The sequence below is a fragment of the Diospyros lotus genome, chromosome 6 (genome assembly GCF_014633365.1).
Source record: "Diospyros lotus cultivar Yz01 chromosome 6, ASM1463336v1, whole genome shotgun sequence".
In the NCBI taxonomy this organism is placed as follows: domain Eukaryota; kingdom Viridiplantae; phylum Streptophyta; class Magnoliopsida; order Ericales; family Ebenaceae; genus Diospyros; species Diospyros lotus.
The window spans coordinates 4730875-4757038 of NC_068343.1; the positions used below are offsets into that span (position 1 = coordinate 4730875).

The 26164-nt window shown below is 37.9% G+C and overlaps 2 protein-coding genes across 13 annotated transcripts; both read right to left on the bottom strand.

Moving 5' to 3' along the window:
- Positions 1-1083: 1083 nt before the first annotated feature.
- On the bottom strand, positions 1084-18424 carry LOC127803580 (uncharacterized). Of its 12 annotated transcripts, none has more exons than XM_052339929.1 (10): positions 18268-18424; positions 16105-16172; positions 9456-9669; positions 8819-9014; positions 7376-7546; positions 7181-7297; positions 4720-4917; positions 4578-4637; positions 4396-4494; positions 1084-2958 (listed from the first exon to the last, which is right to left on the bottom strand). In XM_052339929.1, the coding sequence occupies exons 3-10, from the start codon at positions 9593-9595 to the stop codon at positions 2890-2892; spliced, it is 1050 nt and encodes a 349-aa protein (XP_052195889.1). In that variant the 5' UTR covers positions 9596-9669; positions 16105-16172; positions 18268-18424; the 3' UTR covers positions 1084-2889. The 12 variants fall into 12 exon arrangements, 11 of the variants coding, with proteins under 11 accessions (XP_052195889.1, XP_052195885.1, XP_052195882.1 ...); XM_052339925.1 differs by having other exon boundaries at positions 9456-9698; XM_052339922.1 differs by having other exon boundaries at positions 16105-16202; positions 18268-18422.
- Positions 18425-22159: 3735 nt separating this feature from the next.
- Positions 22160-25015, bottom strand: LOC127803321 (proline dehydrogenase 2, mitochondrial-like). The gene is made up of 4 exons (XM_052339448.1): positions 24455-25015; positions 23346-23991; positions 23019-23259; positions 22160-22417 (listed from the first exon to the last, which is right to left on the bottom strand). Exons 1-4 carry the CDS (start codon positions 24998-25000, stop codon positions 22378-22380), a joined length of 1473 nt encoding a protein of 490 aa, XP_052195408.1. The 5' UTR covers positions 25001-25015; the 3' UTR covers positions 22160-22377.
- Positions 25016-26164: the final 1149 nt, after the last annotated feature.

Here is a 26164-nt window from a genome sequence, read left to right on the forward strand (position 1 = left end):
CGTCATAGTTGGAACTCACGTTGGAGTAAGCAGCAGATCTGAACTTCTTGATTCCACCGTGAGGCCGAACGTCTTCAATGCTGTAACCTAGGGGAGCCTCATAAAACAAAGATTTACTACTACTAGACTTTTTCTTTCCACCTTTAGACTCCATTAGTTCATTCAGTCCTGCAGAAACCATCAATAGAAAGATTAATACCATCTACCAAGAATCAAGAGGCATTAAGAAAGCCTAAAAAGATTAAACAACAGGAAACCAAAGAAAGAAAGAACTATCAGACCATCACGTCTATGAACAAGCAACATAACATCAAGACAAGATCATAATCTTTAAATTCAAGTTGATTTAACAACAAATGGTTTCATAACAAAAGAAATCTAGATTATTTAAAAGCCCCATATTGAAACCACCAGAAGCAAACCCACAAAAGAAAGTATTATCTAATTGACACATAAACAGCGCTAATGAAAAAACCACGAAAAGTCTGTCATAGCATTTAATAATGACAAGGATCTTGCTAATTCGCACAAGAACTTTTCGACTCTCCTATAAAGATTATTTCACGCGTTTCTTCCAACGGAAACGTATCTCCCAGATAAATAAGATAATTAAAAAGAAAAGCAAAATGTAAAATCACGCACGAGCCAATAGATTCTGCCGACATTGATCATCCCAGAAGCATGATGAAAACTTTAAAGAAAACATTAATACAAATATATTTTCTAAAACATTAGATCAAGAAACGATATACATACATAAATATTATAATTTTCAGATACAAGACATGGACCTCGCAAAGAATCAGACAGAGTAACAAGCATACAGATCCATATACCAGAGCAAAATGAAGAAAAGGACTTACGGATGCTATAAAAATATGACGGTCCACACAAATCTCGCAACAGGAGCCCCTCTTTCTAGCCTTCAATCAGTAGTTCGATCAAACCCTAGAGAACATCAAAACAAATCCGAAAGCACATCATCAGAACATAGAATTAACGAAAAGCCGAAAACAAAACAACTGCAGGATTATATTTATGCATACAGGCAAGACCGCTGCAAACTGCCGATCAAAACAAACCCTAACCCTCTTATACGAAACCCTAGAGGCCACAAGAGAAGCAACTCACGGATAGAAAGGGAGTTAGAATCGCAAGGAAATTTGCGTAAACCGTGTTACGTTTTTCGTTGCGGAAAGAACGAAGAAACTGGGAAAGGGCTCGGCCCTTACTTATAGGCGGCCGAGGCGAGAGTCTCGCGTTCGGGGATTGCCACCAGAGTTGGAGATATTTACGGTCATGCCCTTCTTAATGAGTTGCAGGCAGCTAGGAGTCCCGTGACGTTTTTGTCACTGATTTACCGAATTTACCCCGCGTGGAAGATTCGTGGCTGCGATGCGGTCTGGCGGCTAATTAGGTCCGCCCTATGCGGGGCGCCAGATCTTTGCTTCTTTATAAAGCGGTTAGGGTAATTTGAGATATTAGTACAATTTTAACAAACAAAATGGAATCCCCTGTATTGGTAAGTGATATCGTGTTAAATATTTAAATTTTAGTAACATTTTTAAATCAATTTGTTGGGTAAAAGGGTGTTGAATTTGATCTATCCATACTGTTGGTAGTCAATTTGGATGTTTTTTTTTTTGAATTTATGTTACATGTTAGGTGATTCAGGAAAGGAATTTATGAATTTAAAAGATAATAATTTATTTAAACACGTGTTAATTGGATGTGACAACAAAAGTAAAGTTATAATTTTATCCTTATTCATTTTATTAAGTCAAAAATAAATATAGATAAAGGTTATAGTCTTCTTATTCATATCAACGTGTTTGAGATATATATTGTCGGGAATAAAGCTATTAATTCACTAACATTTCAAAAGTAATTATTTTTAAATGTGATTAATCTAAAATATTACATACATTAATGTAAAATGCATTATTTTTCCCTTCTCTTTAATAATATTTACTTTTGAGTTTGGTGTTATAATGATGGTACTTATAATTAATTTTTGATTTTTTTTTATGACCTAAGTATTCGATCTTTGCCCAAATATTCCTGAAAAGAGTGTTTTTCTCCCCTGATTTGCTCTCTGAATAAATTTAGATATAGTCATAGTTTATACAAACTCGGAATGAACTTTCGACAAACAACTATATTCTTCATAAATTCTACCTTTATATCGTGTGAATAAGACCTTCGGAGGAATAACGAAACACACCATGACCCTACCTCTACGTTGACGACTTCTCTTCCAACCTTATTATTATCTTCAATAATAATTTTGCCTTCTAAAATGTCACAAGAATTTGAACTTCTTGTACTTTTGTTATCCTCCTTGTGCTTTACCGCGTTGCCACCATAATCTTTTTTAATGGTACCCAAGCTATATATGATGAAAAAAACAATCATCCACTATGTTAGATTTATGGGAACATAATCTCTATTATCATGACCCCCCCCCCAAAAAAAAAAAAAAAAAAACAAAAAGAAGAAAAAAGGTTCAACTCGACCATGCTTTTTGGCCAGATAAATCATGACCCTTCAATAATAATAATAACAATAATAATAGGGTATAATCTAATTATTGAAAAGAATCAGATTCTTGGCTTCTGGTGCAAAAAAGCAGAGAATTCACACACCACAAGTTCGCTGAACTAACTTTCTTCGTCACCCAAATGATTCCACCTTATCGGAAGATGAATAGATGCCAACATTGCCACCATCCCCCACCTTGTTTCACAAATTATGTCAAGGAAGCAATTATATGTCGGTACTGTTATTATTCTTTTGAGTTATTCACACACTGGCAATAGGCAGTATGGCAGCCCCAAGCACATTAAAAAAAAAAAGAAAGAAAGAAAGAGAGCCTATCTCTAGCGCGTTTCAGCCAGCTGTCGTCCCCTGCTTCTTCTGGTACTCTACCTTCAGTTCCTCCAAACGTTTTGATACCTGCTAATTTAAAAAAAAAAAATGATGAAGAATAAGAATAACAGGCGAGAAAAACATCATAGATGCTGGAATTGAGAGTTAAAAAGATTCGAAAATAGAACTACTGATTTGCCAAAATCATTCTTATTTCGGGGGTGCCAATTCAGAAAAGAGAGTATATATAATGACAATATTTTACTTGTTTATGAGGAAATGATAATAGGAGTTGGCTCTGACAAGGGTAAAAAAGCATGAGGCATTTACTTGAATAGTATGGCTCAAATCAAACATAACAAAAAGAGCATGAGGAACATCCAAGAGCTTCTGAAGCAGAGCATCGAGTATAAGGAACGGGAAAGACAGCAATCATTTTGACACTTGCACAACCGACTCAGGTGAATTCTTTGAAAGCTACTGGGAAAATGGGTGACAATTGTGAACAATATCATACAGACATCTATTTCCTTCTTAACGATTTGTTGAAAATCCAAATGGCCCTCAAATATGAGTTCCATGTAAAAGTATTGCTCTACCGATTCCAACAAAATCTTATATATTGCACTTGAAACAATGATACTTTCGCACTTAATCTCTGGCAATAGGAAAAATAAGCACCTTGCTTTGCAAAATATTTTCCTGTTTTTGGAAGAACACAGTAAGTGCAAATATGGAAAGCTGTTTATGTGGGGACCAATGAATTTTCCTAGAAGTATTGGGAAAAGATTCCTATGAATCTGAAAAGAAGTGCAACCGTAGTAACCCTCCCGCTTTTGTGCAGCGTTCACCCCCCCTTTTCAGGAGTTTCTTTTTTATTGTATCTTTAGATTCTTTACTAATAAAAAAACAACTATTTTGGTAATTGATTTATTTGACACGGAGAATAAACAACAATCCAGCATATTGTTATTACAATTCCAATTTGAGGAAAGTTGAACAGAGTAAAAGAGGTCAAACAGCTTGCATAAAATTTCAAGATAATAAGACACACGAATATGATGAGGGCATGCCAGAAAGTGAAACATAAGATCTTAAGAAACAATTTCAAATTCATCCAGTACTTTGCAACTACAGATCACAACACACTACATTAGAAAATCAATTTAAGCTGCAAAGCTCCTTGCTGGCAGAATCCTTCAAGACAACAATTTCAAATTCATTTAACATGTTGGATCTAAGGATTATAACACATAACAAAAGAAAATGAATTCCAGATGAAAGCTCCTTTCTATCAGCATTTTTCTAAAACCAACAACATACTGATCATAAACAACAGCCAAGGCTTTATCCCACTTTGGGAAAACATCATATTGATCATATAAAGAAAATATCATTTGAACTATGTGATGAAAATTAATCAATAACTAGCATGCTAGGAAGTCAGCACACATTATTCGATAAAAATAGGCAACATCTGAGTGAGTGAGTGAATGAGAGAGAGAGAAAGAGAGAGACAGAGAGAACCTTCATTGAGTACGCCAACGGTAATAGAGTATCTGGGTTCATTGCATCCTCAGGGAAGTTACGCAGAGCATGTATAAGTTTCTCAAATGGTAACTTTGTCTGATCATAGAATCAATCATTTGAATGAGAAGCATACTACAAAATGTTATAGATTCTAACACACGTAATCATCACAAGCTTACCAAGTCATCATGGCAGTACTTCAGCAGGGCCAAACCAACTTTAAAAACAATTTTGACACCCTAGGCCAAACAAAAAATGTCAATTTCCAAACTCCAGGGGCAGTATGCATGAAGAAAAGGTATTGATAATTAAAACACTAACCTCATAGAGAAAGACATCCCAAATACGAAGAGCCAAATGGAATGGGAATGAGTATGAAAAAACAGTTATAAACCACTGGCTTGCATACATGCTGGGGTTTATCATTTCTCGACTAAAATGCTCTCCAAGCTTTGGCAACCTTTCTCTTACTAAATTGTCAAACTGAAAAAGATATTGCTGCACTAGAGGTAAGCCCACCTAATCCAGTAGCATAAAACAAAATTTTCAGTGGTTAATGAAATGGATTCCATGATGGTCGCAAACAAAAGATAAGAGGCTATGACACGACTCAGAATTAAATCCACTTTAACAGTTGATGAATATGACAATGTCATGAGAAAATGCACCATTTAAAACAATACATAAAAAGATAACTCCAAAACCCACATAATAGCATGTATAAATCTTACAGAGAGAAAAGTTTCTCATGTTTTCCAAATGACAAACATGGGTTTCCAACCCAACTAAAATCTTTTTAAAATTTACATATTTCAATATCAATATGAATGGTAAAATTTGATTTTGAAGTTGGCTAATAATAGACAATATTTTAATATTACAAAAATCAACAATATTAGGATTATGAATATTAAAAAATTCCTAGATAGTAAAATGGGCTAAAAATAAATAAGATTCCAATCTTAGCAGTACAAAAATATTAGAATCATAGATAGTGAAAATATTAAAACAAATAATCTAAAAATTGAATAATAATAAATAACATTAAAATATTAGCAACATCAGCAATAATAGTATTAAAAAATTCCTATAATTATAGAAAAGACATACGGATTATAATCAATATCATCAAATATTATCACTAATATTATAATATTACCAATATCATGAATATTGCATCAGCAGTATTAATCTTATAACATTATCAATCTAATTATTTTAATAAAATACTAATATTATTAAAAATTACTATTAAGATAATATTCTTATCAATATCATAATATTCTATTGATGTTATTAATAACATGACATTGCATCATAAAACAATTGAACACATTTTCTGTATAACCATTTTGAAGATATTTCTTTTCGCTTTCAAGAAAGAAAATATTTTTTGTATTTAATAGTTGAATGTGCTTTCTAATTTTTTTTTTTTTTTTTTTTTGTGAAGAAATAAAACTGGTACTGAAGTAAAAAATTGGAGATAAAAAACTAAAGGACATTTTCAATAACTAAATGAGCCCAAGGAATTTCATAGAACTCATTTAGAGTTTTTCTTGGTGCATGAGGATGCTCCTCTGTTTTTGACAACTACCTGTTGCTTCTTCCGAACTTAATAAAGGCAGAAAGGAGCAAAAAATGAAAAGCTAGATTAACAATGATCAAACAGCGCTAAGATACTGAATCTCACAATGAAGGAAATCACTTAATTATCTCCCTTAAGTTTAAATACCACATAAGTAAACAATAGAAAAATAGTTAATAAATAAAAACAACCACATGCAAGCATGCGCACAGCATACAAGCCGTTACTTCTAACAAGAAGCACAAAAAGCCAATCATCGATTATTAACTGTGAGGTAAACACGTTTGATTCTAGTTTGACCTTCAAGATGTATAAGCAGCCTAACCATTCATATGCAAACCATCAATCTTTCTACAAGGAGCAATTTCTAAAGGTTGCAAATAATTTGGTCACAAAACAGAGTTTGAAGATGTAGAAGATAGTTCTCCATACTTGATAACCTCAGTCAAGAAAGAAACAGTCTTTAGTGAGACAATGATATGCTACTGGGAAATCATATTTTCATTAGAAGGAAATAAGTTGATACCAAAAGAATTTAAATGACACCAGCTGCACATATTCCATCATTAGCCAAGTATAAAATTCATATGATGGTTATATTAAACATAAAAGTGAGAGGATAACATTATAATGTGAATAGGGCATCTTCATCCTCAGCTAAGCATAATTTTTGTGTGATAATAATCCTACATGTATAGGCCAGCATATTAAAGCTGGGCTCTGTATTATGATTGAACAGAAGCTCCTGCAATCTACATAGTAGCCTCACAAGGAGTGATTTATGAGCAAATATCGGTTATACACAAGTAGTGGATAAAATAGCAAAAGGTGATGTAAACCAAAGTCATAACAACAAATTAGCCACACAAAAAAAGCCATTACTAACAAACACAACAGTGACTTCCATAACGTATTGGGGATGTCAAGAATAGCTGTGCTTCCTCCTAACACAATTAAAGGTGTTGCTCCAACTATGACATATGCCAAGAAAAATCTTGTTTCTAATTTGACAGACTTAAAACCATATATTTGCAGGCTTCCCCTATCAAAACTTTTTCCAGTAAGAGCCTTGTCATGCTATGCCACCTATTCAATGCCTACTGTCACCTTGTTGACCAAATTACACAAAAGTTGTAGAATAAAGCCAAGATGAGTGACCAATGCCCAAATGCACCATTTTTTTGAGTAAAAGATTACCAAATATAAACCTTCCATGGGGGCATGGACAGCTCCTTTCAGTAAAGCAACCAATAACCAGAATGCATCTTCTTCGCTCATATACAGGAGCAACAAACCGGCTACAAATCCCATTCCCTGTTAAAATGTTACAATGTCATTCATGATTCTACAAGAAGGTATATAAATTAGTAATGGAACATCAAATGTAAAAACCTGAACATAGCCAACATCTCTGTCAAATACAGAGTATGCCTTAAGAACATTATAGAGAGACCTCTGACCAGGTCCATGCCTCTGTCGGAAGAAAACATGTGAAGGGAAGGTACGAGATATATCTCGAATTATATCCAGTTCTGAAGCAGATGTCTCATATATCACTAATTGCTGCAGCAACAGACTAATTTTATTAGAACAATAACAATAATGACAATGCAAGGCAAGTGTGTCAAGAGGAATTCAAGGATAAAATTTAAATAAAAAAACTGCAGAAAACTTTCAAGAACTATGATAAGTCAGGCAATTGGTTCATGCAATTAAGGACCAAGTGCCACTCCTGTATTACTATATGTCCCAATCAAGAACCCTACATTTAGATATCAATCCATGTCCATACTTTAATGTCAGTTATTACTTGACCTTATATATAGATATATGCACACACACTCATAGAATCAAGGCAAGGTAGTTAACGGGAAGATTACATCTGAACTGATCACAAAATCCCTTCAAAGCTGAAAAGAATTTTTTCTCGGATGGCTAAAAACCATCTTTTTTGTATGGCTCAAATCACTAAGTGGTTAAGCACTAAATTGTCCAAAAATATGAGTGTAACTAAGATGAGGATGATAAAGTAAATATGTGGCCATACAAAAAATATATATATAGAATTAGAAATAATAATGTGTAATAAGATTGGATGGTGCCTATTAATGATATGATGTGCAAGATGCAATTATAATGGCTTGAACATGTTAGAAAAAGACCAACAAGATACACCTGTGAGGCGAGTTAATAGAATGGAAGAAATTTGTTACAGAAAAGGTAGGGGGAGATCAAGAAGGACTAGGAGACAAACCCTAAAGCATGATATAAGGTTAATGGCAACATCTAATATATTATGGTCATGGATAGAGATGGTTGGACAGGTAGAATTAACACTAGCATGTATCAGATAAAAAAAACAGAGGCGACTCTAGATCCAAGGTTATGCTAATGGGATTATATTTCAAATATTAACTTAACCTCAACCTTATTAATCTTAAGTTCTAAATGTTTATCTTACTATTGCTTGAACCTACTAGCAATTATTCTGCAACTCAAAATCATGGCAAATGTGACAAACAATTCAGTTGAATGCAAGCAGAAATTATAGTTCCAACACGTAGAAGGAAGCAAAATCTGCTTCATTTTCTTAAATGGGAGGCTGACCTTTACAAACAAATGCCTACTGAGACATTGACACGAAGATAATCTCAGCCCATCCACACCAAACTCACTGTAACCAGAAGAAATGGGAGTGTGGTGATTGTCGTGTCAACTAAGTACATTTACTTCAACAACTGACCAGTGACAAAACCAGTGAGGATGCCATGATAATTAATGCAATGGCATATAAAATAAAGAAAGAATTTTGGAAGAGAAAAGAAGAAGGATTACCTCATAAACTCCAGGGTTCATCAGCAAGAGGTCACGGCTTCCTGAGATTAACTGCCAAACAAGACCCCTTAGACAATCAGGAATTCCTTTTCTAATTCGCCTTTTCACAACATGAGGTTTCCTCCTAACATAGTATTTCCAATCACTGCCTCCAACACCAATCATTTTCCTCCATTTTCTAATTCTTCTTTCCTCCCTGAAGAGTGCCCCATTCAAATAATTTGCAGAACAAATAAGTAGCAACTAGTGAGCGATTAGTTCGTCAAAACAAACCATGAAAACTGGAAAAATTCTACAAAAACATCTACAGATTCAGCCAACAAATTCATTACTGAAGAGTTCAGTGATTAAAATATATAACAAAAGGAGGAGGCAACAATTAGTCAAAGGGCATGGAAAAATGAAGCTCTGGTGGTAATGTAAAAACCAGCTGCCCTCCCTAATAACCAGCATATCATAAGGAGGAGGCCATGGTCCATTCTAATTTCTTAATCAAGCCACGGCTTTAGCTCATATGCTACCAATTAGGAAAGAGAAAAAAGCAATTCTGCAGAAGGAAATAAGTGCTTAAAATTTTGATTATTTTCTATGAATTTGATTGACACCTACAAAATGATTCCACAGAGAAATTACATACCTCTCAAACTCAAAGGCTGACCTACTCTTGGCTAAACCTTCAGGAGGATTATTTGTCTCTTGCTTCACAAATCCAAATCGGTCAACTCTCACAGGTGGATCTGGTACTGGTTCAGGGACATCTATCTTTTTCTTTTCCATTCTAATACTTTAGGCAATATGCTGCAGAACCCCAAAAGGCCAAGCACACAGTATCGCCCTCCATAGCAAGGTTCCTGTTCTCAAATTACAAAGAGTACAAAGTCTGCGAGGGGTGAGTAAATAAATAAAAGCATTTGTTGATTGGAAAAAAAGAAGAAATTTGGGAATTTGCCAGAAGACATGGTAATGCAGAGGCGAACACATTAGTGATAGGGGTAAAGGCACCATGACCCAGTCCAATCCATTTAAGTGCCACTCCATTTAAGCCCCACCCCCCACTTTACCCGATTAAGCCCCAGCTTTCCTGACTGTAATTGACATCCCATGCTTTAGATTATTTACTTAATATACCAACTATACCCTTCCCAGTTAGCTAATTCCAATCAACTTAAAAGTTAAAAACATAACAATACAAAACAAATACACAATGTAGAATTTTTAATCAAGCAACAACATAAAAAATAAAAAGTATAATAACTATTCCAACATTCTCAATGGGGGTTAATTACTGATAAACTCATTTTCACCACTGATTCATATACTAATAGAAATCAAATTAAAATTAAATGTTAATACAAATTTTAAAAAATACATCAAAACTTCTATAAAAGAAACATATATATATATATGTATATATAAGGTTCTAGATAATTTGTGGCCCCAAATATTGGGGTCAAAATCCTCTATTTCACCCTCAATTCTAATAATGTAAGATAACAGAAAAATATTTAGAATTACAGACAAAAAATCATAATATAATTGTCACGGAACCATGCCAAGTTTTGCTGCGGATTTATTTTTCCTGCTATGTCTTTAATTGCTTGCTATGTTTCTTTGTTATTCCATATTATTCTCTTTTATTCCAGCTGCTAGTTAGTTAGAAAGAATATCCAGCTGTAAAGGTGTTTGGGATAGGACAAAATAGTTGATTATGGGAGCTGCAATCTGCTGTGGCAGCCCCCTAGGATAGCTATATAAGCCCAAACGGCTCCTAAGAATGTTTATCGAGAATCAATCAACAAATTCCAGATTTACTCCCTGCATTCTCTCTATCTCCCAACTATTCTCTCCCTCAATCTTCTTCTTCTTCTTCTCCCTAAACCTTTCTCTTTTACTACCAATCTCTAGTCCATTCTAATACACTTCGGACAAAAGTCGGCAACAGTCCCAACAACCGTGTCATTTGGTATCAGAGCAACGACCCCGACAGCACAGGACCACGCGGAGAAATGGCCGAAGGCACTCGCATGAAGAATATGGAGTCACAACTCCAGCAAGTCACCTCAACTGTGGGAGAATTCCAACATCGCGTGGACCGTTTGAAGTTGGGTTCCGAGAAGAATTACGAGGCTATTGGAGGACTCGAGCGTAGGCTTGAAAATGGTTTGAATCAAATGAGGGAGGATATCAACTAGATGAGAGAGGAGATGGGGAATCAGCTTCAGCGATTCATGCTGATGTTTACCCGATTCCCCAGCAAAACCAGGTGCGAATAGCTCCTGATTTCCCTCCTCGGGCTAGAACTGAACCCATCTTGCATAATGAGAGGGTGAACCGAGGCAATGGAACCTCGGAGGTTGAGGTTGAGCAAGACGATGAGATCGAAACTGAAACAAGGAGAGGATGGGAGGACAGAATTGCTCCGCCCCAGTCAGGATTTCCAATGCCAAGAATGGAAATTTCGGTATTTGAAGGAACTAATCCTAGGTGGTGGATTAGGAAGTGTGAACAGATATTCGAATGGTATAATGTACCAGTGGATAGAAGGGTGGCCCTGGCCGCAGCTTATTTTGACAATGCAGTGGATGCATGGTTCCATGGATGGACCCGAACGAGGGGAATTTACACCTAACGGGAGTTTTCAGAGAAGCTTTGTGAAAGGTTCGGGGAGAGGAGCATGTCGGACACTATAGAGGAATTTAATAAGCTGAGGCAAGCGGGGAATGTTGGTTCTTACTTGAAGCGTTTTGAGGAGCTGAGGTCGTTGATGAGTGACAATGATCCCCACCTATCGGAAGCCTATTTTGTTTCTAGCTTCCTTAGCAGCCTCAATGAGGACTTGCGACCGATGGTGAAAATGATAAGGCCTCGGACAGTGGAACAAGATGCTGAGAGTGCCAAGCTACAGGAGTTGGTGGTTGAGGCTCTTATGAAAAAGCAGAGGCAGCAACCGAAGATGACCACCGGTGGAAATTGGCAACAAGGGGAGAACAGTAAAGGAACTTACAGAGAGCCAGCTAAAGGAGGAAGAAATATCGGTGGTCCATACCAAGGGGGACGGGTGGAGGAGACTAAGAAACTTCCTGACGCATGTTACAGGTGCGGGGATAGGTACTATCCGGGGCACCAATGCAAACGCCAACTATTACTGCTGGAAGGAGACAGGGATGGAGAACTGGATGCGGAAGAAGTGGAAGAAGTAGAAGAGTTCAAGGAAACTAGAGGGGAGAACGATGGAGAAATATCCCTCCATGCCCTTAAGGGAATTACCAACAACAAGATAATTAAGGTGGAAGGGAAGGTGAAGGAAGGTAGAAGGGAATTACCAACAACAAGATAATTAAGGTGGAAGGGGAGGTGAAGGAAGGTAGCCTGTCAATACTGATTGATAGTGGGAGCACCCATAGTTTCCTTGACAATAGCACCGCTAGAAAGCTTAAGTGCCAACTCACAAGAACACCACCCTTGAGTGTGGTCGTTGCTAATGGAAATCGAGTGTTGAGCAATTCGACCTGCCTGGGTTTCACATGGGAAATGCAGGAAGAGGAGTTTGAGGCAGACCTTAGATTACTGCAATTAGGAGGTTGTGATGTGGTGTTAGGAGTGGATTGGATGAAAGGGGTGAGCCCCATAAGTTTTGATTTCAACCGAATGGAAGTCTCATTTGAAAAAGAAGGGAAGAGGATGACGCTTACCAGCGGGCAAGAGGTGGCGACCTGCAAGTTGATCACGGGTAAGAGGCTGCAGAGAGTCCTCAAGAGCAAATGGAATCAGTTCACACAACTGTTCTCCATTGTGGCAGTGGAAGACCTTCCTGATGAAGGGGGACAAGGGGAGCTGCAACTCACTATCTGTCATCAGCGTAGGAGTGACGACCAAGTATGCACATTACCCTTCATTGATGAATTGTTGGCAGACTTTTAAGGACCTCTTTGTGGAACCTAAGACCCTTCCTCCTAACCGAACTTTGGACCATGCCATTAACCTAAAACCAAATGTGGAGCCCGTCAATGTCAGATCCTACCATTATCCCCCCATCCAAAAAACAGAAATCGAAAGAATGGTAAAGGAGATGTTGAGCCAATCCTTCATTAGACCAAGCCAAAGCCCATTGGCTTCCCCTGTCCTATTGGTAAAGAAAAAAGATGGCACTTGGCGTTTTTGTGTAGATTATCACCAACTTAACTCCCTAACCATCAAAAACAAGTTTCCCATTCCCCTTGTTGAAGACCTTATGGATGAATTACACCATGCCAAGTTCTTTTCCAAGTTAGATTTGCGCTCGGGCAATCACCAAATAAGGATGAAGCCCGAGGATATCCACAAAATGGCCTTCCGCACACACCATGGTCATTTTGAGTTCTTGGTGATGCCCTTTGGGCTCACCAATGCCCCAGCCACTTTCCAATCTCTAATGAACCAGATATTTGAGCCCTATTTAAGGAAGTTCATCCTTGTATTCTTTGATGACATCCTTGTTTATAGCCTCACCTTGGACCAACACCTAATCCACCTAAGAACCACTTGAGGTCCTTAGAAGAAACCAGCTATTTATCAAAAAATTTAAATGTGCATTTGGCCAAAACCAAGTGGAATACTTGGGACACTTAATTTCAGAAGAAGGAATCAGCATTGATCCCAGCAAGGTGGAGGCCATGCTCAACTGGCCAAAACCCACGACAATAAGGGCTCTTAGAGAATTTTTGGGGCTGACTGCTATTACCGCAGATTTGTTAAGGGGTATGGAGTCTTGAGCAAACCACTTACTAACCTGTTAAAGAAGGGGAACTTCCAGTAGGGGCCGAAAGCAGACTCTGCCTTCGAAGGGCTGAAGTTGGCAGTAAGCAGGGTTCCCACACTCGGGCTGCTGGACTTCAACAAGCCCTTCGTGCTAGAGACGGATGCTTGCGGAGTGGGGATAGGCGCGGTATTGATGCAGGGTGGAAGACCATTGGCCTTTCTGAGCCAAGCCCTCAATCTGAGACACTTGGGACTTAGTGTTTATGAGAAGGAGTTCTTGGCTGTCTTAATGGCTGTTGAAAAGTGGCGCCATTATCTGGAGTCGGGAAGGTTTATCATCAAAACGGATCACGAGTCCCTGAAGTTCCTGCTCCAACAAAAGCTTCAATCCCAACTTCAAAGGAAAGGGATGACCAAGCTAATGGGTTTGGACTACTCAATTCAATACAAGAAAGGGAAGGAGAACCTAAGCAGCGGATGCATTGTCCAGGTGTCAAGAAGAAGCCAGATCAGCTGCCATAACTGTGGTAATTCCTGAATGGTGTAAAGAGGTGGTGGATAGCTATGAAGGAGACAACCGTATTCAGGGCCTGCTGGAAAAATTGGCTCTGGGAAGCGGGGAGACAGAAGGCTATACGATGAGAGATGGGTTGTTGAGGTATAAGGGTTGTATAGTGATAGGCCACAAGGAGGAGCTTAAGAGTAAAATTCTGCAGTCACTTCATGAGTCTCCTATAGGGGGACATTCGGGCATCCAAAACACCTACTTGAGGGTGCGGCAGCTATTCTACTGGCCCGGACTAAGGGAAACGGTCAAAAGGTTTGTCTTGGGGTGTGACACATGTAAGAGATGCAAACATGAGAACGTGGCATACCCCGGTCTTCTTCAACCATTGCCCATTTCAGAACAGTCATGGACAAGTGTGTCTATGGATTCCATCGAGGGACTGCCACGATCGGAGGGCAAGGACTGTATAATGGTGATTGTCGATAGGTTCACTAAGTTCGCGCACTTTGTGGGACTAGCACACCTTTACACGGCTCGAGAGGTGGCTCGGGCGTTCACTAACCAGGTAGTTGCCATGCATGGGGTCCCTAAGACCATCATATCCAACCGGGATTAGATCTTTACCAGCCACTTTTGGAGGGAATTGATGAAAAATATGGGCACGGAACTCAATCTATCGATTGCATACCACCCTCAGTCAGATGGGCAGACCGAAAGGGTGAACCAAAGTCTCGAAACCTACCTTCGGTGCGTGTGTTTGCTGCTGCCTAAGGATGGGCATCGGTGGCTAGCTCTAGCCCAGTGGTGGTACAATTCCAGCCACCACACATCAATTAAGATGTCACCCTTTGAAGCTGTACTTGGGTTTAAACCTCCAATTCTACCGGCCATCGAAGATTGCACCTCAGCTGTTGCAGTTGAAGAGCATTTCCAGCAAAGGAGAGGGGTGATACAACAACTCAAACAAGAGTTGGCATCAGCCCAAAACCGGATGAAACAACAGGCTGATAAGAGGAGTACTGACAAAGAATTAGGAGTAGGAGATAATGTGTATCTACGGCTGAGGTACTCTCATCTTAAATCCATTTCCCAAGGCCCGGTTTCTAAACTCAGCCCTAAATACTTTGGGCCTTTTCCCATAACGGCTAGGATTGGCAAGGTGGCTTATCGTTTACAACTTCCTGAAGGATCCCACATTCACCCAGTCTTCCATGTTTCCCTATTAAAGAAGTCAACAGGGCAGGAACGAGTGAACCCGAGGTTGCAGGCTTTACCTAAGGAGAAGGAAGTAGTCACAAGGGAGCCAAAGGCCATATTGGACAGAAGAGTCATCTACCATCAAGGGGCTCCTCTTATGCAGGTGCTAGTCAGGTGGCAAGGAGGATCAGGAAAGGAAGACACCTGGGAGTACCTTCCCCAGTTACTACAACAATTTCCCCAGACCGCCAGCCTCCTAAATATTTCTTGAGGACGAGAAATTCCTGAAGGGAAGGGCATTGTCACGGAACCATGCCAAGTTTTGCTGCGGATTTATTTTTCTTGCTAATTTATTTTTCCTGCTATATCTTTAATTGCTTGCTATGTTTCTTTGTTATTCCATATTATTCTCTTTTATTCCAGCTGCTAGTTAGTTAGAAAGAATATCCAGCTGTAAAGGTGTTTGGGATAGGACAAAATAGTTGGTTATGGGAGCTGCAATCTGCTGTGGCAGCCCCCTAGGATAGCTATATAAGCCCAAACGGCTCCTAAGAATGTTTATCGAGAATCAATCAACAAATTCCAGATTTACTCCCTGCATTCTCTCTATCTCCCAACTATTCTCTCCCTCAATCTTCTTCTTCTTCTTCTCCCTAAACCTTTCTCTTCTACTACCAATCTCTAGTCCATTCTAATACACTTCAGACGGAAGTCGGCAGCAGTCCCAGCAACCGTGTCAATAATAAAATGTTAAAAGAAAAGGAAAAGCTTAGCTATTGAAAACAACAATCATCCAAATTCTTTATATCAACAATCCTGGCAAACAAACAAACAAACAATGTACCTGTTTCGTAGGGAAAATCGTTCCTTTAGATAGAAGTGTTCCTCTGCAGCCAACAATTTAGACAATGTCTGCCAGGAAATTCATATAAATTGAATGATCTGAAAATAAAGTAAGATTGTTCAAGGGATGCATCATCTCCGCTTGAAATCATTGTCTATAAATAAGTAAAAATAAAGTTTAAAAAAGTTAAAACAACAGTTTGAAATAAAAGAGTGGAATAGAAATTTTCTCAAAGTGAAGAAGACACAAAAGTTTCAAAGACATGGCCTACTTTTCATATTCAAAAATAGCGTTTGAATCACCATTCCCCACCCAATGAGAAACTCAGAAAAACCAGAAAGAGCAAAATTAATAAGTCTACTTTCTCATTCAGTCAATAATCACAGCATGGAAAGAGTAGCAATAATCACATCATATAATTATACATGTACCTAAAAAAAATTATTGAATTATACAATAATTCATCAACACAAAACACATAATCAAACATTTAGAAAATGCTTATGAAATGCTACATAAAGCTCTTCCCAAGGATGGTAAAAGATGCATTTAGTAAATAGAAAGTACTGCAAAAGCAAAATCCATCACATCCAAGATATCTGTTCTCCCCTTAAGAAAGAAGATTGGTTCAGCTGGAAAGGAAACAAAATGGAACAGAGAGGACATTTTTCCAAGATGCAAGGGCAATTTTGGAAAAATGGCCTTTCGGCCTCTGAGTTTGGCCTGCAGCATAGGGCAATGTATTATTCTATATATATATATTAAACTTTATCGTGATTGTTTAAGTTTCCATGAAAATGAAATTCCACATTTTCTGTTTGATCTACCATTTCAGTTTCTGGCAATTCATCGACTAAAATAATTAAGAGCATAAAGACATATGTCACGACAAATAATGAGTTTAAATAACCCCTCCATCAATCTCTCTCCAGGCTTGGTCTAAAATAAACAGTGTACAAAATGCAATCTCACTAGAACCATATACAGTGCATAGATTATGGACCCATAGTTGTGAATAGAAAATGTGGAATTCCATTTTTCATGGAAATTTAAACCATTTAGTGAATAGAAAACATTTGTTTATCAATAAAATCCATTGATTCAGAAAGAAACCAACAGAGGCAGAGAGCTAAATAATTAAAATAATATCATATATTCCTTTCAAAGACCCGGAAATACATCAATGTAACCCCCCACCAAAAAAATAAACGATAAACATTGTACTGAAATTATAAACCATTTCTAAAAGGGCAACCAAAATGCTATCTTCCCAATTTTGAATACTCGATACCTGCCAGCAGTTTTGAATACTGGAGGCACCAATTCAACAAAAGCAGTAAGGAACTCTAGGAATAACTACATACAAACAAAAGGATAAAAAAGATGGCATTCTATTTACTACAGTCTCCTTGCCTAGGCCCTATTTTGCTGTAGGGGGTTTGGCCGAGAGGGGTTTGGGTTAGAGTGGTTTCGGGTACAGACAAAACTAGGGTTTTACAGAAAGGAAGTGATATGTCAGGGTTTCTGCCGCGAAGAAGACATCCGAAAAACAATGGCATAAAGAACCAAATCAACACAACCCACGTAGAACGAATTGGTTCCCAACCAAAAACCCACAAAATCGAAGAGAAGCCGAGACATTAAGAACCAGAAAAAAACCCCTAAAATTGAAAAAACTCGAGTGATCGAGATGCGCCGAGAGAGAGATCGGAGAATCTCAAGTCAAAACCAATACATTAACAACACCCCCCCCCCCCCGACATACCTGAGACCTTTGACGAAATCCTGATAGCTACGCGATGCCCCGGCTTCAAGAAATTTTAAAAGGGAAAAACCCATGAATTTCATGTACGACAGATGCAAGCACAATTGCAACAATGTAGGGAGAAAACTTCGATACCCTCAACAGAAGATCTCCAGTATACGCGACTAAAGGACATAGAAAATAACATAAATTACCAAATTACTGTTATTCTCAACGCCTAATAGGGTATTACGAGGAGATCATGCAATTATCGGCCGTCTAAGATCCAAATACTCGCGAAATTGAATTGAACTTATACGGAAAAATAAATATATGAAAATAAGCGTATCAGAGCTCGTGCCACTTGATAACAAGAAGCGAGAGGACGAAGGATGAGAAGGCGACGGAATGAAGAAAACCTGCGAGGGCGGAAGATTGCTGCCCGGTCAGCGACTGGCGGTGCTAACTTGTGTCTTCCATACGACGAGGTTAGGCCTTATGATAAAAGTCGACATTTTCCGGGAAAGAGGAGGAAAAATTGAAGGGACTCTGCTACTTGTCCATAAAAGTTGATTTACAGGACGAAAGTAAAACTCAAATGACGAAAATACCCCCAATTAATTATAAAATTATACAATCACCTCTTCCTTGCTCCAGCAACCATTTCTTTGCCAACCCCCTCTCACCGCTACCTCTTGCCTTGAGGCATCCCAGAAAGACGGACTCAAAAAACATTCCGGGCCCAACTTTAGGAATTAAATGACTATCGATAATTGATTATATAGGAAAATGCAGCAACGGGAATCGGAGGAGATGATGAAAGGAAGGAGACAGCAATGGTGGCTAGCCGATTCACTATTTATGCAGATATAAATAGTGGCCAAAGAGAGTAAAAGAGAGAGAGGATCGCATCGTTTGCCTCTCAACTGAGTCGCTGCTGAGCATTGACCTCCGATTTGCCTCCAAACACTAGATTGTCGTGCCATCTCCTTCCCTCTTATTGTCGGCCAGGGCTTGTCTCCTCTAAATGAGCTTTTGCTTAGGGTCTCCCTACTTTTGAGCCGTCTTAACCACCTCTCATCTTGTTGCTACATTCTTCTTTTTCGTCAATATTGCACATTTCTCCCTTTATACAACGGCGACAAGATTGAGGATGCATCAACAAAGGGTAAGGCGATAAGAGGTAAAGTAACAATTATAAGCAATCAGCGACGAAATAGTCAATTGCTGGAATAAGGGAAATGGAGAGATAAAGGAGAAAGATAATGGGTAAACAAAAATTCACATACATTCAAAATATCATAATATATCATTTCTATCAATCTCCATATACAAGTAAGAAAATCCAAATTGAAGTCTATATGTCTTAACCTTATTTGTTGATGGATAAAAACTTGGACCTTAATGAAGAATAAATGGGTAAGATGCGCCATCTCATCTAATGCAAATTGAAAAGGCCTTCGGGCCATGTTTGGGAATGTTGAAAGGAAAACGAATGGGAGTTTCATTTTTTTTAATAATATTAGAAGTTATGATTAATAATGATATTATAAGTCATATAACCCCTCTTAATTAAAGGAGATTAAAAATACCATATGTTATTATCTCTTATGCTTAGCACATTCTTCAATGAGGATGCGACCATCATTAGTTATGAATTCTAGCATTATTCTCTTTTTATATATATATATATATATTTAATGAGATTTTTTTATTTAAGAGTTAAAATAAAAATAAAAAAGTTAAACGACACGTCGTGTGGGCTTTAATCTTAGTTCTCAAGGACCAATTATCGAGCCCAATAAGGGAATTAATGGACTTATTTGTTACTAGTCGGCCTTATTTCTTATTTAAACTTTTTTTAGTTGTACTTACAAAATTTATGACATAAAAATCATTCAAATATTAATGAAACTATAATTTGAACTTATAACTTTGCCCTTAAATAATTAAATATTAAATATAATATTAACTTTAAAACTTCAATTATTATAAAGAATACTTGAATTATTAGAGTTTTTAAATTTTTATAATTTTTTTAGATATTTTTATTTAAATTAGTTAAAAGACTCATGCTAGCAGTTGTAAAATAATGGACTATACTTTGTCAAATTGCAAGTCACGTATCCTTGACTTGACGCAACATTGTATACTTGGATTGTCTGACATGACCCATTTGTTTTGGTCATGAATGGGATGGTGCCAAGTTAGATTAGTAGATGGGCTGATTAGGTTAGCTTAGGTTAGCTTAGGTTAGCTTGCATAAAGCAAACTCGTTTGACACTTTTAATAAAAATTGAGATTAAAATCAAATGACCCTGAACATGTGTGTTTGATAATGTTATTTTTGTTTTCAAATTTTTTAATAAAAATTAAAATAATGTTTAGTAAAAGAATGTTGTGTATTTTATTGATCACTAAATGCATATAAAAAATCAATGAAAATGTATATAAAAATTGATTTTATATTAACAAAACAACTATTTCTTACACCCATTTAATGGTAAAAGGTGACACTATTATTTATATTTTAGTTTGGCTTGAAGAAAAATTAACAACACATAACCACTTCTAGGAAATCGAAGGAACCGACGTTATTTTTAGATGGTAGATTTTATAATCGAGAAATTTAGAATAACCATCTCCAAAGGAATTATCTTATAGTACAAAATTATCCAGAATGAGAGTTTCGAACAAAATAATTGATTATCTCAATCCCTTTACCTATATAAAAGTAAAAGTATGGAACGCCCGTAAGTAAATCAAGTAATTTTGTACATTCAATACTCTTTATTGCTCATTTATTATATTAATTTAAGCATCGAATGTTATATAAGAAACTAGTCTTGCCTTGAAATATTCTTCTTTTTAGAATATGTTATCACATTATAATTTAGAGTTTTTTTTTTAACATTTATTGTAAAGCCCATTCGTTAACCCTTAATATTTACATGAATCATGCTAAGTGTACACTTATTTTGTACATTTTGGACTACATAAGGGGGTATTATGACCAAAATACCATGCGTCTCACGCGCTTTTATGCGCCTTATAAGGGATTTTTTTGTCATAATACCCCCTTATATAGCCCAAGATATACAAAATAGGTGTACCAATAGTATTTTTCTATTTACATATTGTTTTCAAAACCTTCATTCGGTTAATCTTCTATTTTATTATTTATTTTTTCAAACTTTACTTAAAAATATAATTATAAACATTTACCTCTAGTAGCGTTATATTTTCACCTAAACGCTTGTGTTGATTTTAGTTTATTAAAGGGGAGTCTTGTGTGTGCCTTCATTTTCATGAATCAAACATAATTTAATTTATCACTCATATTATGAAGTTTAAATTTTAGAAACATTTCAAAATATCGAGATTAAAGAAAGAATAAAGACTTTTCAAATGTTTTGATCCTAAAAGAGAATAAATTTCTATGTCACTATAATTTAATATATGAATGTTAAAGTTGTCTATATTTCGTCAAAATAAAATAATATACTTTAAATGAGAATCGAGTTTATACAATGAATTTGATATGTTTACACTTGACAATATGTATAACATTTGAATATTTCAAGAGATGAACCAAAGTTAGAAAATGAACCTTCTAAGTGAGGAACACCTAAAATAAAACATTTATATAAAATGTGTGTGAAATAAAATATAAATTTTTACTCTACGATATTGCTTTTAACAATGTCGATCTCATTCTAAGAGTTTTTTCAGTTGGCACTCTACACGTCTCCTGGAGGGTCCTTAACCACTTCACCTTAGGTTTAAGTATCATAGAGCAAAATAATATAGTCATACATGATCATAGATGTAAATAAAAAGTCAAAAAATATATTTTCAAAACTAATTTCTCATGCGATATGAAAAATGTCACAAAGTAAGTGTTTACAGGTTAGAAAAACTCATCTTGAGATCTCTTTGAAGAAAATCTTATTTGCTCTATTTAGCCTCTCAACCTCTCATTGGTCATCTTGAAGACAAGTTTATTCTCCAGTTCGCTAATTTTGTTTATTGCAAGCTATTTCTTTCGTTCATTAGTTTTTTTATTTTATTTTCTCTTCTCTCTCACATTTGTTTCTAACTCCCTCTAGTGGAAGACCATTCCTCAATTTATAGGGTTACTAACTTTTTTTTGACAAAAAATCAATTAATAGGGGCAATTTGTGTTTTATTTTGATTTTTTGCAGAACCCACAATTCTTGTGAAATACGCTTTGAGAAAGGTAGCAAATTAGGTGGCGTTTCTTCTAGCTTTAAGCCCTCTCTTTGATCGAGAAAAAGAAAAAATTAAAGCAGTGATCAATTATGCTTGGAGATATTAATTAAGCTAAGGATGATTGGGTATTTAAACAAAAAAAATAGAACAGGGCTCCAAAGAATCTTCTGGAATGCACATCTATCGAAAGTGACAAACACAAAAGCCTATTCTTCTTCTTATTTATCTACACAAGGGCCCTGCCCATTCTAAGTTGCTTCCAAAGTAGCTGTGCCTCGGCCGTGAAGATATTCACTTCAGATCATTGCTGCTTTTAGTCTCCTCTTTACCTCTTTCCTGCAAATATACACAACTGATCAGAAAGCAACCAGAGTCACTCGAAAATTTTAATTCATCAAGTCTCAAGTTTACATCGTGCCCTTTGTAAATTAGGGCATATATGGGTTAAAATACCCTAATTTTGGGAGCAAAAGATGAAATCTCTCATCCAGAAGGCCCCCACAGTTAAGTCCCAAAATTTATGCAGAAAGATTAAATCACAGAAAAACCCAAGGCCAAGGTTTGAACACAAAACCTACAATTAACTATATAGCAATCTACAATTGACTATATAGCAATTTACAGTCTAAGACATTTTTTAGAACAATTCATACTCGCACTCAACCGCTTGGCCTATTTTGCACATCTTCGTACTTTTCCATTAATCATCCTATAGGAGCTGAGTGAGTCCTAGCGAGATCTTGCGTGATTGATGACATTATAGATAGATTGTCCTTTGTCCCTAAAAGAGTTCCACAAGTGCAAGCACTACAGATGAACTTAGAGGGGAGCAGGTGTTCAAGATTCTTGAATTTCCTATTGGTATCCCTTTTGCACCTAATTTTTATATTTGTTAAGAAAGGAAGCTCATATATTCATTATTTAATTTTATGTTTACCTTAAGAGCTGCCTGTCAAGGGTCGAAGTGGCCAAGAGTCCTCTGTTTTCTTCAGCTCTTCTCAGAAGGTAAGGGATGACAAGCTCCACTGGCCCAAACGGCATGTACTTGCTGACCTGAAACCCGGCGTTTCTCAGCCCAAAAGAAAGCGCATCCGCCATGCCATAGAGCTGAGCAAACTGCAGCTTCTGCGTTCCCTTCTCGATCCCTAAATCCTGTGCCTTAGCCGCCGCCTTGTTCCCTTTATCCATCACAACTCTAACACATCAAAATCATAAACCTCCGGGACGATGGCCGGAAAAATCAAGTTCTGAACAACGCCCTCACCTGATTCAAAGTTGTGGGTAGCAAGAACAGCGGCGCCGGAGCCACCCGCAATCTTCTCGAGCATGAAAGAAGCACAGTCATTGAAGCAAGCATGCGTTTGAGAGATGGTGTTGTGGATCGGAGACTCGACTCCCAGAGAAGAAGCTAGTTGTCTCTCGCTGGACAAATAAGCTCCCCTCACCAGCTTAAACCCCACCGGAACTCCCATTTTCTCAGCGGCATCGGCTGTTAGGAACAATCTCTCCTTTGCATCTTTCAGATAAGCCTGAATTGTGCCATAGATAATTGGGTTGTCATCCTTGTTGTGCATCAGGGCTGCAGAATAAGTTAAGTAATCAATGGCGGGCTGAACGGACGTGTGCTCGGCGTCAATGGAGAGAGGGACGTTGGCCTCCAGGCATTTTTGGCAGATCTTTAGGAGCCTTTGGTGGCCTAAGAAGAGGTCGTTCTCTTCTTCTGGGGTTAAAGGGTCTGGTCTTCTTGGCGTGTGGTAAAATGGGCTCGAATCGGAAAAAATTGGAAGAGTGTTCAGCTTCCATGGGAGTCGAAAAGATTGGTTTCTGTATTCCCATCTCAATAGATCGCTTACTCTCTGCAGCAATCTCGGCGGGCAAATTGCAGTTATCTTCACTATAACAAAGCTAACCTGTTCATTGAGATTTTCTTTCAAAACTGAGAAAAAATAATGCATGCATGTGCAGTGCTCCTAATTTTCTCATCAATAACAAATGGTTAAACATTCTCCACTCTGAGAAGAAAAATCAATCAAAACACCCAGAGAAGAAATAAGGAGCATTACAGAAACAGAGTCGGAGAGGATGAAAGTTTGGAATCCCATTGTTGGTTGTGTTTCGAGATCCGTTATTCATTTTTGTTGCTGATCCATTTTCTTGTTATTGTTTCCATAAACGATAATTCTCTTATAGCGGTAAAGCTGTTTTCTTCGAAGGGTTCATTATTTATTTATCGATAAAATCGAAAACGACCTTGCAGACGATAGGTCATCTTTGTGAACCATATTTTGTTTCTGTTCTTTGAAACGAATCCTGAAAGCATACATGGATTCTGAAAACGAATGTGTGTTCCATGGTTGCCAAAGTAAAGCTTACAGGGGAGGCCGAAAGTGACTTGGTGGATTCCACCGTTCGAACGAACCCGTCCAAATTCCGATCACACGACTGGTTATCGGCGGCGTGCTCCAACGCGTAAACAAGCATCCCCCTAAGCCCAGAGTCCCATAGGTTGACGGCGGTTCGCGCCGCAGCCATCGGGTCCGGGCCGGCGCAAAAGTGCTCGTAAAACGTATGCCTAATAGCCGCAAGCGTCATCTCTCGGAGCAGCACCGTGTCCATGACCTTGGAATTCATCAACCACATGCCCAGATCCACCATGGGCTCGAAGGCCGCGATGTGCTGGTTGAAGGCGGAGCGGAGGAGCTTGGTGGTGGAGACGGAGGAGAAAAGCTGCTTCACGTCATCAAAGTTTAGAATTGAGGTGGTGGCAGCGGGCGGAGCGGCGGCATCGGCTGCAGCGAGGGGCAGGTGGAGCGGCGGGAGGGCGGTGAGGGAGGATGGAGCGGCGGAATTGAGAGGCCTGAGGCAGCGGCGGAGGCTTTGGAGGTGCTCTGAAGAGACCACACAAGAACGTTTGGCCATCAAATGCGCTCTCTCTCTCTCTCTCTCTCTCTATGTGTGAATCGCCTCTCACTTCCCAAACATGGGATATTTATGGACGAATTTTGAAAGCTATTTTTCAACCAACAACGTGGTATCTCTCACAGGACTGCATGGAATGTTTGAGAAAAATAACTGAAAGGGAAAACTGGTTCTAACTTAGCTGACTCAGCAAAGCATGAGCTTTGAAAAGTCAATGGAGAGTAATTAAGGGCGTGTTTGGCTATACAAATTAAAACTGCCTACCATCTATATCTGCAGTGATCCTTGGGGCAAGGGGTCGCTGTTCAGGCCGACACTGTAGCTGCGAGTTTCGTGGAGAATCCTTTCAGGCTCTGGCGAATTTAACTGTGACACGTCAGCGACAGGACCGCCCTAATTCCACGTCAGTTCGGTTTGAATTAGTTCATTGGCGGTTGACGTGCCCTGGTGGAATTCGATTCTGCATTTTTTATTTTGTCGTTCCACGTGGCAAATTTGAAGCGAAGCATAGCTTGTAACTAAGATTTGCTGCACCTGCTGCTGGGACACAGTGGACTGCTTTGACTGACGGCTTGAAAGTTAATCTAAGTTAGGGGTGTTCACGATGCGATTTGGACGATTTAAACTTATTTTAACACGTTAAATTATATGTGCGATTTACCATCAAACCAAACTGCACGATTTGGTTTGGTCTACAAAAATCGCACCAAACCGCACTACAATTTTCGCAATTTGATGTAATATTGACAGAGCAACAAACACATATCTAAAACCAAAATATATTGGCTGCTCTGCGCACAAACAAAGCAAGTAACCAATAACCTGAAACATCAATTCCAAATCCACATGTTTACAAACAAAGCAAATAACAAACACATTACACTGATCTTGCATTAATCTTTTAACTAGAAAGTCTAAGAAAACAGAAGAACAGATCTGAAATTTACTACCAGAATTTCTATTACTCCTGTGGCATGAACATTTCTCATGAACAATACAGAAAGTAAATAATTACAGTACAGAGTGTAGCATAGAGAATGATAAGATCATTGCACATGCTCTTCAAGAAGAATTTTCCCAGCTATCAATTGTAGAAGAATCTGAAACCCCACACACAGAGGAACAGTTGCAAGCATCATCTATTATTGCTCCTGATTGGGTAAC

Coding starts and splice junctions, on each gene's coding strand:
- LOC127803321 (XM_052339448.1), bottom strand. CDS start 25,000: ATGGCCAAACGTTCTTGTGTGGTCTCTTCAGAGCACCTCCAAAGCCTC. Junction 23,992..24,454: donor AGTCACTTTCGGCCTCCCCT/GTAAGCTTTACT, acceptor CTCAATGAACAG/GTTAGCTTTGTTATAGTGAA. Junction 22,418..23,018: donor CTTGACAGGCAGCTCTTAAG/GTAAACATAAAA, acceptor GTATATTTGCAG/GAAAGAGGTAAAGAGGAGAC.
- LOC127803580 (XM_052339929.1), bottom strand. CDS start 9,595: ATGGAAAAGAAAAAGATAGATGTCCCTGAACCAGTACCAGATCCACCT. Junction 4,495..4,577: donor AGTACTGCCATGATGACTTG/GTAAGCTTGTGA, acceptor TTCTATGATCAG/ACAAAGTTACCATTTGAGAA. Junction 2,959..4,395: donor CGTTGGCGTACTCAATGAAG/GTTCTCTCTGTC, acceptor TTTTTAAATTAG/CAGGTATCAAAACGTTTGGA.